This window comes from Centruroides sculpturatus, unplaced genomic scaffold (assembly GCF_000671375.1).
Source record: "Centruroides sculpturatus isolate CEXI.00-Female unplaced genomic scaffold, Cexi_2.0 scaffold2071, whole genome shotgun sequence".
Lineage (NCBI taxonomy): Eukaryota > Metazoa > Arthropoda > Arachnida > Scorpiones > Buthidae > Centruroides > Centruroides sculpturatus.
This window is the reverse complement of record NW_019386348.1, coordinates 1-14,762: the sequence shown is the minus strand read 5'-3', so window position 1 is coordinate 14,762 and position 14,762 is coordinate 1. Positions and strand designations below refer to the sequence as shown.

The 14,762-nt window shown below is 28.9% G+C and overlaps 2 protein-coding genes across 3 annotated transcripts; one reads left to right on the top strand and one right to left on the bottom strand.

Annotated features, from left to right (window-relative positions):
• Positions 1-3,452: 3,452 nt before the first annotated feature.
• Positions 3,453-7,486, bottom strand: LOC111614642 (protein abrupt-like). Of its 2 annotated transcripts, XM_023356010.1 has the most exons (3): positions 7,427-7,486; positions 5,147-5,614; positions 3,453-4,361 (listed from the first exon to the last, which is right to left on the bottom strand). In XM_023356010.1, the coding sequence occupies exons 2-3, from the start codon at positions 5,529-5,531 to the stop codon at positions 3,502-3,504; spliced, it is 1,245 nt and encodes a 414-aa protein (XP_023211778.1). In that variant the 5' UTR covers positions 5,532-5,614; positions 7,427-7,486; the 3' UTR covers positions 3,453-3,501. The 2 variants fall into 2 exon arrangements, with proteins under 2 accessions (XP_023211778.1, XP_023211777.1); XM_023356009.1 differs by lacking the exon at positions 7,427-7,486 and having other exon boundaries at positions 5,147-5,803.
• Positions 7,487-12,313: 4,827 nt separating this feature from the next.
• Positions 12,314-13,229, top strand: LOC111614641 (the record flags this gene model as incomplete). Its single annotated transcript, XM_023356008.1, has 1 exon — positions 12,314-13,229. A coding segment is annotated over exon 1 (916 nt), but the record flags the coding sequence as incomplete, so codon positions are not given.
• Positions 13,230-14,762: the final 1,533 nt, after the last annotated feature.

Sequence of the window (14,762 nt, the reverse complement as noted above, 5' to 3'; positions counted from 1 at the left end):
GTAAATATCAACCATATAAAAACTACATAAAACCTACATAATGAAATAAAACAGGGAATAAATATGGCTTCCAATTTTCCTTGCTACATTACAATAATTTAATTATTATTGTAATGTAGCAAGAAAATTGGATTTAATAATTTAATTATTATAGTTTTTACTACAATGATTTTGAAAATTTTGATTACAGTTTTTTCTTATAATATTTACACTATAGTTTCAGAACAAACAACTCACTAGCAAGCAGTTTCATAAAAGTTATCTATCCTTTAGCAACTTATCTAATGGTCATGAAACTGATTTTAAATGCAATATTTCAGAAGAGAGTTATTATATAAGTCTCAATATCTAAAGTTCATATTTTTACTTATGGTCAGATATCACAATAATGATCTATTTTAATGACTTATAAAGAAAACCATTCCATACATATAAATGTATAAGAATAAAACAGAATGCTGAAAATACAATGTAATTCATTTTGAATATTTCACAAAAATTTTGAATCATTTCAAAATCATTTCAAGAGCATCATACTATTAGATATTTTAATGAATAATGTCATCAAACAAGGAAAACTTTTTTGTATTTTTTTGTTTTCATAATAATCTCATGTTAAAAACAAATAATTTTCTTATAAAGTTAAACTGAAGTTTTGTTAACTATTAGAATATTTATTTTTAATTTTTTGTATCTGATATCAATTTGAAAATAACTCTAATGCACACTCTAAATGTAAGATAAATAATTACAGGAACAGTAAATGATTTTAATAAATTTTGAGATAATCATATATAGAATGCTTCTATTAAAACTACAAAATATAAAAAATATACTTTCTTAAATATTAAGTGTGAGCATTGAACAGTGTTAAATAACTATCTACTGTATAATATAAAGAGAGAAAATTTGCAAATTTATTTTTTAAATTGAATATGTTATTGACACTTTCAGTGTAAAGGATGGATATATGATATCCAATATTTATTCAATTGCAAGCCCAAGTACCAATCACATTAAGCATATTCCTGGGATATTTCATTCAATCTTTGACTAGCAACATACATGTGCTTGGTTTAACAGGAAATTTTTACTAATTATTGCATGTTTATTTTTATTACAACTGATCACAAAAATTCAAGGTCTTAATATATATTAATATAATGTACTTCATTCTGTACTAATAAGTAAAAAAGACCTCTTCCAGGCAATGTACTTTAATTAATATTCTTTAAGCTTAGTACAAACTAATTAATAGTTGCTTAATAAGTAGTTGCTTATATATAAAAACTACTTTTTATGGTCATAAGTCTGTTTGCTTTCAATTACTGGTAACACATTGCCACAGATTGCTTAGTTTTCTGGCATTTAAAGGCATTGGTGGTATGTGTTGCAAACACCCAATGAATATTTGCAAATTTGAAAATTTTTAATAAATCTAACTGTTGTGAGAACATCTCCAAAACTTCTTACAAAAATTATAAATGTGATATTTCTCAATATCTAAGAAACAAGGAAACACCAAATATGGACAAAAAACCAATGAACAGATTTTCAATATTACACCAAATTGTCTGATGTATCCTTAATTCTTAGTATCCTCTGTAATATTTAACTGCAATATTTATTGAATGGTAACAAATTTACAAATTTACAAAATAAATTTGTAAATTTGTTACTAATAACATTTAATATAGCATTCTAAAAATACAATGTGGATAAATAGTAAATATAGATTAAATTATATCAAAGCAATGTTTACTACATCTTTACAATTTTTCCTTATTGATAATTACATTCTTTGAACAAAGAAAAAATCTATGCATTTAAAGAATAAAATAAGAAATAAATTATAACAGATTATTTATAAGAACGTTTTAATAAACCAATTAAAATCATATTTATAAATTTAATTTAACAAATAGTTTTCAATTCACATATTCTGAAATTTTAAAAATAAACAATTAAATGATCTGTATACTATAAATTTTATAACATATTAAAATACAACTATTAAGCAATACACCTGTAACAGTAGGTGACGTTAAAGAAATACTAGTTTTTGACCTAAGTTTAAAAAAATATAATGTAGCAGTTTATTCTGAAGTGCATTTCTGAATCAACATTAGGAAAGAACTAAAATATAAAATAAAGTATCCAAAGAAGCAGCAAATAAGTTTTGAAAACAAATGTTAATATCTAACCTCTTTAAAATTAAAATCCTCATATTTACATTATATTTTTGTTACTTTATACAGTAGAGTCCCAAAAACTTGATTCTCAATAACTCAACATTCCATAAAACTCATCACTGTTCAAAAAGAAAGAAAAGAAAAAAACACAATCTAATTTCTACCGCTATAACTTAACACTAGGATCAAATAAGTTATTGTTATTTACTGGCAACACTTAATAATAGCATCATTTCCATGTATTAACAAAGAATATAACCCTTTTTCCAAGGGGCACTGCAAAACACCATGACACAATGTCACTAATTCAGAAGCAGCCACTGAATAGGCAATTTTTCAATTAAAATTTAACTACAAATAGAAATAATCATTATTGGTACATAGTTAATATGTACATGAAATTGCACACACAATACCTTTATGAAAATTCTGCTATGTAGACTAGTATCATCACTATGCCACAAAACTCACCACCTTCTCAGTCCACATTAAGTCCAGTTTGCAGGATTCTACTGTATATAATTTGTAATTTTTTTCTTTTTAAACATTTTATAAATGTTTAAATTATTCTCTGATCTTAAGAGAGTCTGTAAAGTTCATAAAATAATTTTTTTATATGATTTAAAAATTACTTTAGCCATCTAAAATTTCAGTTTATATACAATTTAACAATTTAAAAATCCAAAGAATCCATTTATTCTTGATTTGATTTTTTGTTGAGAAAAACAGTATTAATAATAATTTCAAAAATTGAATTATGCAAGTTTTACTATATTTTTAAACTTATTACATTTTTAAAACAATATTTTAGTATGAAAATATTCATAAAACACTTTCATAATTCCTTAATTTTAGTATTAGTGTTTTTGTGAGTTACTTATAAATTTTCAAATAATAATGTACAGTACATCTTAAATTTAGATAAATATATATGATGAAAATATACACAAAATTTTATTACAAAATTAAGCAAAAATGTTTAAATAATACTTTATAATTTAGAAAAAATAATCATTGGGTAAAATCCAATAGAATTCCTTTTCCAGCATTTAAAACCATTAGAACTGAATAAAATTTTATCTGTGTTTTAGCTGATCAATTTTTAATTATAGAATATTTTATTTGGAAAATGTAGATTGAATTTTAAGTTTAATCTTTATATATTATTTATGCAACTTTGCATAAATAAAAAAAATAATAATATTTGTTTACAATTATTTTACTTATTTTCTTTAAATTTTAAATTTATACAAATATATCTTGGAATGTTGGAAAAGAAAATTAAAAAGAATTGATACCTTTAAAATTATTATGTCTTATATCCATGATCTCTTCTAAGATGTGAATTCAAATGAGTTTTCCAAGAAAATCGTTTATGACAAACAAAACATTTATATGTTTTCCTCTCTAAAACATGGATCTCCATGTGTCTTTTCAGATTTGATGATGTTGAAAATATCTTTTTGCATTGCAAACATCGCAGACGACTTACAGAATCTTCTTGCAGACTGCGATTTGAGCTTTTCCATCGAAAAGATGAAATAAGAGATCTATCTTTCATTTGTGTTTCAGGTAATATTAACAAGTGTTTATTATGATGATAATTACTAGAACCTGCAAGAGGAGTAAATATCTCTATTTGATTCCTTTCAGTAGGAGTTTCATTCAGATTCACTGAAGATAAATGTGAAAGTGCTACTGCAGATGAAGGTAAATGTTCTGGAACTTCTGAAATGGATTCTTGTTTGGGAATCTGTTCAAGAATTTTTGGCGGAGCAACAGAACATTCACTAAATGAATGCTCTTCTATGACAGATGACGATGGTTGAGATAAAATATAATCTAGTGATTTTGTAGAAGTATTCTCTGTAGAAACTGAATGATATGATGATGAAACTACATCATTCCTTATTTGTGGATAAGTTACAGCACGAAAATGCGATTCTTCTGATTCAATTTCAAATGTGTTTTCTTCTGTATTAGAAACTTTTTCTATATTTATTGCAATTTCCTGTTTAATACCTCCCAAGGCTTTCATATTTAAATTGTCATCACTTTGATTACTATTTTTATTACTGGTATTTGTTTTTTCCAATATATTGGATCTGACCTGTTTTCCTTCTAAAGGTATGTACTGCATACTATTAGAATATTCATTAGTTGGTTTATGTATTTCAGAATTGCAATTTTCTTGCTTATCATTTAATTCAGCTAATCCATTAATTTTCAGTAATTCAGCTGTTTGTAATACTGCACTAAGTTGATCTTGATCAATGTTTATTTCACCATGATACACAAAATCTATAACTGATTTTAAATCTGAATACTTTACACCACTCAATATTATAATAGGATGTTGACAAGGATTTTGAATTAAAAGATTTTGAAAAAATGGACTACATGCAGATAGCACTACTTTATGAACTTTAAGGGTCTGACCTTCACAAGCTAATGTAACATCAACTAAAAATTCATTGGATAATAAACTTTCAAATCCATTCAACAAGTTTGTTTGATGATTTTCCCATTTCAAACACAACTGCTGAGAACCCATTATAAAATTTTCTTGTAATGCTTCAATTTATATATAATTTTTCTTCTTCCAATTTTATGTTTGAGCTTGTAGAGTTGATAACACTGTAAAAAGAATAATCCCTAGAAAACCTACCATTTGTGGAAATATAAAACCATGAATGATCATGTATTTTCAATTAATATTAGATGCTTCATATTTAATTTCATTGTAAGATCATTTTATAACATTTTAACAAACGATGTCAAAAGAATATATAAAAATAATGAAGAAAATGCAAATTTATGGATTAGGCTATATCAAGTTATTCAATATTTATTAATTTATTTTTAAAAATATGCTTTAACAAAAATTATATTAATATACAGCTGACATTTAATTTATGAATATAAAAAATTACTTTAGTTAATTAGAANTTTATGTATTTCAGAATTGCAATTTTCTTGCTTATCATTTAATTCAGCTAATCCATTAATTTTCAGTAATTCAGCTGTTTGTAATACTGCACTAAGTTGATCTTGATCAATGTTTATTTCACCATGATACACAAAATCTATAACTGATTTTAAATCTGAATACTTTACACCACTCAATATTATAATAGGATGTTGACAAGGATTTTGAATTAAAAGATTTTGAAAAAATGGACTACATGCAGATAGCACTACTTTATGAACTTTAAGGGTCTGACCTTCACAAGCTAATGTAACATCAACTAAAAATTCATTGGATAATAAACTTTCAAATCCATTCAACAAGTTTGTTTGATGATTTTCCCATTTCAAACACAACTGCTGAGAACCCATTATAAAATTTTCTTGTAATGCTTCAATTTATATATAATTTTTCTTCTTCCAATTTTATGTTTGAGCTTGTAGAGTTGATAACACTGTAAAAAGAATAATCCCTAGAAAACCTACCATTTGTGGAAATATAAAACCATGAATGATCATGTATTTTCAATTAATATTAGATGCTTCATATTTAATTTCATTGTAAGATCATTTTATAACATTTTAACAAACGATGTCAAAAGAATATATAAAAATAATGAAGAAAATGCAAATTTATGGATTAGGCTATATCAAGTTATTCAATATTTATTAATTTATTTTTAAAAATATGCTTTAACAAAAATTATATTAATATACAGCTGACATTTAATTTATGAATATAAAAAATTACTTTAGTTAATTAGAAATGTTCATAAATAAAAAATGAATTACTATTATAACAAAATTTTTGTAAGGTTAAAACTTATATTGAATTTCAATGTAGTCCAAATAATAATGTTTCACATGCAGTATATCAGAAAGTTCAAACATTTTTGACAGATAAATAAAAAATAATAATTTGTTTTTGAAAACTTAATACAATTAGGCAATATACTGAGCAATAATTCACATAAATGTATGATTCACGAACAGAATGATGAACTAAAATGTACTTGGTATTTTCAATTACCAATATTCATCATATTTTAATAAATCTAATATTTAAAAACATTAAAATTCATCAAACCATTTTCGTATTTTTGATATGTGTTAACTGCAGATATAATTTGTAACTAAAGTTAACATATATCAAAGTCTGAAGTCATCTATGAAGCACATTTAAATAATTTTCTAGTTTTTTCATATAATAAATTATGTAAATTTAAACAATATTGGTAATTTCTGAGTTATAATCAAGGAAATTCACAATGTACAGATTCTTAATTAATTTAAACTAATTTTTAATTTCTTGTCAGTGTAAAAATCTTTGACATCTAAAATTAACTAATCATTACATTTATTTTATATGAATTTTTTTCTAATTTTAATGATTTATAACTGATTGAGTGGGTTGATAACTTTTATATACAGAGATTTACCATATATAAGATCACTAAAGAACCAAGTTTAAACCTAATAAATTCAATTAATCTCTGATACATATATAGCATTATAATGCTATATATGTATCAGAGATTGCTAATGTTAATGCTTTCAAAAATTATTATATTTATTTAGAAAATACTTACATGAAATAAATGAGAATACTTTGAGAATTTTATTTTATACTCACTATTTTTTTTATGATTTTTATTTACATAAAATTTTTCAAAATATTCTATGTAATAAATTTGTATCATTTAAATACATCAGTCATTTTTTATAATTTTCATTTGTAATTAATATATTGAGAAATATCTCAAAAATGAGGAAATACATTTCAATACTTAAATTAGTCTCAAATAATTGAACAAAGAATTAATTATTTTTATAGATTTTTTTAAAATTCAACCATGAATAAATGAATTTTGAGATTTAATTATAATTTTTTCACGCAAACATTTCAAAATTTGTTTTTAGTCTGCAGATATATCATTATAAATTGACAAATTCTAATATGCAACCTAACAAATTTTTAATATTGAATTTTTGTGAACCTATATTAGGTAAATCATTGTATGATGAAATGAATAAAATTTAAAAAAAATCCCACATAATAAATTATAAATTCAAAAAACTAAATACAGATAATAAACTTTATAATAAATTTCTTTAAAGTATATTTATCCACATAAAATAATTGAATATAGTATTGATTAACTGTCAACACTTTTATTTATGAAATATGCTTAATTAATAACTAAAATGCTTAGTCTATTAATCTATTTTAAAATTATAAAAATAGAAAAAATTTTATTTTAAATTACCTAGTCCAAATTTAATTGCAATAACAAATTCTCTATCTTCTCTATTTTGCCAAACTGTAATAAAGAGAAGAAAATTATATGTAATTAAAGAATGCAGAGAAGTTTTTGGAAATTATATTAAAAATTATGAAAACATTTTTTATTTCAAATATAATATATTGTAATCTTTATTTTACATTAATAAATATAAAGAAATTGCTTTTTGTCCTTGGTTTAATTAACTAAAAACCTGCTAATTTAATTAATAAATATGCCAACATATCAGGATTAAATGTTAGGCATGAAATCCTGTTTAAAAGGAAAATAATAATTTTTAAATTATTACAAGTTTAAAACAGACTTTGAATGGAGAACAGAAGATACACTTAATTTAAAGATATGTTTTTGAAGTGTTTTGGGGAACATTGTTTGAATGGAGAACAGAGGACCAGTGGCGTGCCGTGACATTTGAAGATAGGGAAGCTGTGTTTCTGTAAGAATCCAACTTCCAGGGGCAATCAGTCAATTGCGCGTCAGTGATGGTCAAGAGCCCATTCGTATTTGTTTGTTCGATAAGCCAATAAACACCATAGACTTCCCTAAATGTATATTTAACATCACAAGTCACTAGCCACGATATAAGGGCTAAAATTATAAATAAAATAATAAAAACTTACTTGGTGAAATAAAATGTGTGGTGGATATACAGTACATACCTGGTACAAAATATTCTTCAATTATATTAATATACTTTTAAAGAAAATTATAATTAAATATAGCTTTGTAAAGAAACATACATAAAAATAACATAAAATATTCTTTACTTTTTAAATCTTAAAACAATGCACTTAGTCAAATAGCTCCCTATGAGTGACTAATGAATGTAATCAGAGACGGTCCTGGTAGGTGCATGCACGCAGGCTGCCAAATCCCGAGGGTGCCGATACTGGTAAATGTCAAATGCCTCTTTTGTCGCATCACTAGTATACCTGAAAGGACGCGACAGGGTTGTTGTACATTTTAAACGTTTCTCACCATAGCTGTAAAAATCTAAATATGTTAAACTTAATAGATTGTCTGTTGTTTGTTTTCTAACTAATTCGTTTTAGGATCAGGGTCCACGGAAATTTCCAAAATTTATAACTTTTCGGTCACACTCATTGAACTGGAAAAATTTGTCTTTATTAAATCTAATATCACGAAGAATCAGTCCCCACTGTACTCGGCTAAAGATTGGTTCGGTTAAGCTTTTGTTTAAGCAAAATTCTGGCTCTTTCAACAGGAATATTATTTAATTACTTCTTAAAGTTGGTTGAAAACATGGTTTTCTGTATAAGCTGGTCCAGATTTCTCCCTGTCTGCAAGTCATGAAAATATCCAAAAAATTTACATTATTTTCACCCTCCTGGTCTACTTGTAGTAATAAACCATAAGGGTTATTATTGATCATCTCCAAAAATTGCTGTAGGTCTGGTTTTCTTTGCCATAGGATGCCAATATATCATTGATGTATCTGGTATACAAAATGATAAGGTGTTGAAATTTGGATAGAATTTTGTTTTCCAGTTGTTGTAAGACCAACTCACAAAGAATCACCGATCTGGGACTACCCATACGTAAACCTCTTCCTTGTAAATATAGTTCATTCTCAAATTCAAAAAACGAGGTATAACATACCAGCTCTTTTCAAGCTCTTAAGAAATTATAAGGAACAATATGACTAGAAACCAGCCACAGGAATCTACTCTATACCATTATGAGACCAGCATTTTGATTCTGATCTTGTCTATATGAGCACTGCAATGCACAACTTGCAGCAACATCTCAAAGAGCATAAATATATGACTAATAAAAAACTAGACAACACTATGCTATCAGCTTACACAAGACAATAAGACTTTCAAGTCCATGGGATCAAGCAGCAATAATTAAACCAACAACAAATTTACACACAATGAAATATCTTGAAAAGTTAGAGATCTTTAAAGCACACAAGAGAACTGGTTGCATCAACCATAGAGATGCAGACACATGCTACCGCATGGCGGTCTTTTACGAAAATTAATGTTATTAAGAGACATTTTTATTTTAGTTTTATTTTATTTTTATTAAGTGACATTTTCAGCTTAATATATATTTTTTATGTTTTCGTTTATTTTATCAATTACAACTACATTTTCTGTTATTTATATTTTCATATTTACATTCTATTTTGGTGATCTATTTTTTATGTTAACTGAGGAAGATCATTAAAAATGGTTGAAAACATTATTAGTTTACTAATATTTATTTGCTGGATTATTAAAAGTGTTTTTTATTCATATGACTGATAGAATATGAAATATATAATCTATGCAGGGAAAGGATAGACATGAGTCAAGGAGACATGTGGTTACATTATCTCTTGGGAGTTGAGACAACAATATGATCTCTTTCAGCAGCTTTGCCTTTTAATTTCTAAAATTTTTTTATACCATCTTTATCATAAGTGATTTTATTGTTTGTTTTACAAATTTTATTACTTACTCTTAATTCTAATGTTACTCATAGCTGATTGCAAGCCACCTTCCATCTCTTTCATCTGAATAGACCCTTCCTGCTCAGTCTAACTCATGTCTACTCTTTTACTGCAAGCACTATAGTAATGCCTTATGAAAGTTAAAAAGTAAATTAAAAAAAGCAATTTAAGATGTATAATACAGTTCCAAACAATTATAATGAATTTTTAAATTTAAAAAAAAAAGTATTGAATAGTTTTATGATTCTAGTAGCTGCTTAATTAATAAATGTATGTTTTTCAAGCCATCTTTATTTTTCTTTTGATTAAATATATTTTTGATTACATCTTCAATGTTCCTTAGAATGTAAATATGAAGATGGTTTATAAAATAAACTGAAAATATTCATTGTTTTAATTAAAATATTTGATGGAGTTAAAGATAATTAGTTACTTTTTTTATATTAATTCAGTTTCAATTAGACTGTTTTTGTGTGAAGTTAAAGAAATGGTATACACAGTGCTTTTTTGTCATAGAATGCAATGGAACAGCATTTCACCACCTTTTTTCGATATATTTTTAAAATTTTAAGAGATTTTTTGAAAATTTGATGTTTGGTCTGCATTGAATCTGCGTTAATTTTGTTGCCGATCTTCTGTGCTCTGTTAAGCATAGAAGATCGGCAACAAAATTATTAAGACGGTCCTGCTCCTGCTTGTGTGCCGAATCTTCTGTACAATGCATGTGTACTGCAAACTTAGTTTGTGGTGACCTTGATATACCACTCGGCTCATGTTTGGTCATGTCATGATTTGGCGGCAATGCAGAAATCACAGTGCTAATTGTGACCGGCAACTGTCATTTCAACTGTTTTATATTTCACTAGTAGCCTGGGACGCCCCTTAGTGGGTGTCCTAGCAGCATTACAAATTCAGAATTTGTAATGCTACTAGAACCATAGCCCATAGATGACTGTTCCACCACTTTTTTCCCTCAAAAAAAGCACTGGATATACATAAGTAATTAGATTGTAAGACACATTTGTTTATGATTTGTATAAATATGTTATGTATAAATCTTAATGTAGTCTTGTAAAATTAAATGATATGAAACAAGTACATTGGTGGTTCAGAAAGTTCTCAGAATCACATGTAGGTGGCAGTGTTATCCATATGAAACAGGTGACATCAGGAACCAGCATCATTATTTGTCATGTGTGCAACTTTTGGTGCTAGAGAAAATAAAGTACTGTGGCAGGAAATGAAAGCAGAGAAGTTGGATTACAATGAAGAAAATGGAAAAAATAAATTTGTGATGTGATAAAATATCTGGTAAAGAAAGGGTTAAAGATCGCTTGGTTGAGCCGATATAGACAAGGCTCTCGTTACATCTGTTATCTTTCAGCAGGATAGAGTACACGCCAGGAAGCCTGCTACGAACTGGACTGCCTTTTCCATTTCTGAGGATGTCGTAGATTGTTGGACATCTTCTATAGGCTATTTGTAATTGTTGTTTTCCGGCGATTTCAGCGTATATCGCTTTAACATATGGGTTAAAGGTGACTGGGAGGCGTGTACGTTCATCCTGGTCAGTGTTGGTCTTCGTACGCGTAGTGGGTGCGTATTGTGAGCGTTGTTGTCGCTCAATTAGACGGTGTGTTAGACCATGGTAACCATGCTTGGCTGCTATCCTCTTGATATAATTCAATTCGGTGTTGAGGGCTTGCATGGTGGACGAGTGGGAAAAGGCCCTTTTAATCAAAGTATTAAATGCTGCAGCCTTGTAGGTGAATGGGTCAGATGAACCTACCGGTATGTATATAGAGGCGGCATAAGGTTTACAGTATACCGATGTGACGATGGCTAATCCTTCTACTTTAATGTTTATATCCAAAAAATGGACCTCAGTATTGCTAGATTGTTCCATTTCCAGCGTTAGGCCGTAGGGATTATCGTTAACGGTTTGTACGAAATTTGAGATGTTAGGTATTGTCTTCCACATGATGAGGATGTCGTCCACATACCTCCTATAGAGTAAGATGTTCGGGAGGAACAGCGGAAGTATTTTTCGTTCAAGTTGCCTAACGACCATTTCGCATAGGTCCCCGGATACTGGGCTACCCATGGGGACCCAGTTGAGCTCATCCACCTCCTTCGGGTTTTGTCTTCGACGCCACAGTATATTACCATGCTAGACTTTAAATCTATGTACCCATCGGGAGCTCCCTCCAGCTTTTTGCTCCCTTAGGGACTTTTTGCTTAATTTGACTCAAGAACAAGCATTACACCAGCAAGTCATTGAATTAGCCCATCTGATCTGTTATAATTCTATCTTTGCGTTTGACGGAGAAGTCTACAAACAAAAAAGAGGAGTCCCCATGGGTAGCCCAGTATCCGGGGACCTATGCGAAATGGTCGTTAGGCAACTTGAACGAAAAATACTTCCACTGTTCCTCCCGAACATCTTACTCTATAGGAGGTATGTGGACGACATCCTCATCATGTGGAAGACAATACCTGACATCTCAAATTTCGTACAAACCGTTAACGATAATCCCTACGGCCTAACGCTGGAAATGGAACAATCTAGCAATACTGAGGTCCATTTTTTGGATATAAACATTAAAGTAGAAGGATCCGCCATCGTCACGTCGGTATACCGTAAACCTTATGCCGCCTCTATATACATACCGGTAGGTTCATCTGACCCATTCACCTACAAGGCTGCAGCATTTAATACTTTGATTAAAAGGGCCTTTTCCCACTCGTCCACCACGCAAGCCCTCAACACCGAATTGAATTATATCAAGAGGATAGCAGCCAAGCACGGTTACCATGGTCTAACACACCGTCTAATTGAGCGACATCAACGCTCACAATACGCACCCACTACGCGTACGAAGACCAACACTGACCAGGATGAACGTACACGCCTCCCAGTCACCTTTAACCCATATGTTAAAGCGATATACGCTGAGATCGCCGGAAAACAACAATTACAAATAGCCTATAGAAGATGCCCAACAATCTACGACATCCTCAGAAATGGAAAAGGCAGTCCAGTTCGTAGCAGGCTTCCTGGCGTGTACTCTATCCCGCTGAAAGATAACAGATGTAACGAGAGCCTTGTCTATATCGGCTCAACCAAGCGATCTTTAAATACCAGAGTGCAAGAGCATCAAGCAGACCTTCGGCATGGGCGGTACACCACGGCCCTAACCACCTTTGCATCTGATCCCGATATAGAACCGGAGTTCGACAAAGCTGACATCATCGACACTACGCCCCACCTGGAACAACTAAAATGGCGGGATGCTATATCCATCTGTAAGGCTAACCACTGGACCACATGTATAAATTGGAAGGATGAGATTAATCTTTCTATAGCGTGGCAGGCCCTCATAAACAACGATCTATAAATAGCAACATCAGCGCACGAATGCGCATGACCATCTTAATGATCGTTCGTTATGCGAGTTTCATATTTTTTGTTTAAACATCTGCGTTCTATTTTTAGATTCGGTTTTTTATTTAAATATCTACGTTCCATTTTTCGAAGTGTTTCATCGGAATTTTTGTCTACCTGAAGAAGAGCTAGTTGGAAAGCTTGAAAACATTTGTGGAAAGAAGATTTTTTCACGCAAATTACACCGGTAACAGGTTCAGTATTTAGTATTTCATCTCCGGTGTCAGAGTAAAGTTTAATTTAAAAATTACTTCTACAGATACTTTCAACTTTTACTTAGAAATAGATAAGTTCATTTATTATAAAGGAGACAAACAAATTATTGAAAAACACAAATATTTATTTTATTTGGGTATCTAATTAATAATAATAAAAAAAAAAACGACAAAACACCATTTTAAAGTGCATTTTTATTCGACTAATATATTTATAAATAATATGTAACCCAGAAAGTAGCCAATGCGCAAAATGATAATTTTTACGCCAAACTAAAAAAAGAGTAGCCAAATTTGATGCAAAGTAGCCAAATATTGCAATGCTGGAAAAAAATACTAAATAATGCTGGAGTTGGAACTCAAAGGAGTATAGATTCAAATTTGAGAAAAAAGAGAAAGGCCAAAAGATAAAAAGTAGTGAGGAAGATTAGAAAATTAATGGTCAATATTTGCATAACAGAAGGTCTATTTAACCTTTCTCACTACTTTTTATCTTTTGGCCTTTCTTTTTCTCAAATTTGGGTCTATAATCCTTTGAGTCACAACTTCAGCTTTATTTAGTATTCCTTCATCATTCACACATCTCCAAGTATTTGAAAATATTTNATTGTCCAATATTTCTATTATTTCAATAGAATACATTATCATTAAAAATATTAATTATGATCATGTAATTAATGAATTTGCTGAAATGAAAGCCAGAAAAGTTCAATTAAAATAAATCTTATTAAAAATCTATTGTAATATATTTGTTTTATTATTTTCCCAAACCAAATAAATTAAGGGGCCTAAATGCAAATTCTTGCACAGAGCACAGGAATGGCTAGTTACGTCTCTGATTTTGTACAAAATGATTCAAATGTTGAACAGGCTCTTCAAATCCAATGTGATATTAATCATTGCTTGTCTCAATATGATGAGGTCTATAAAGATCTAACAAGAAATCAGAAGCAAATGTTAATAACGGATTTCATTACCAAATCTCCTCGGGGGTGTAAACATTTCTACTTCAAACATCTAATCAGCACAAATAATTTCGACTGATGAAAGTGACCTTGAATCAGTCACGAAGAAGAGATTGACAGTGATTATTGATAGTGATGAATGATGATAACTGCCATCAACCCTTGCAATAATTTTTTTATGAATCTTAGATTTTATTTTTTGTTTCTTTGTACT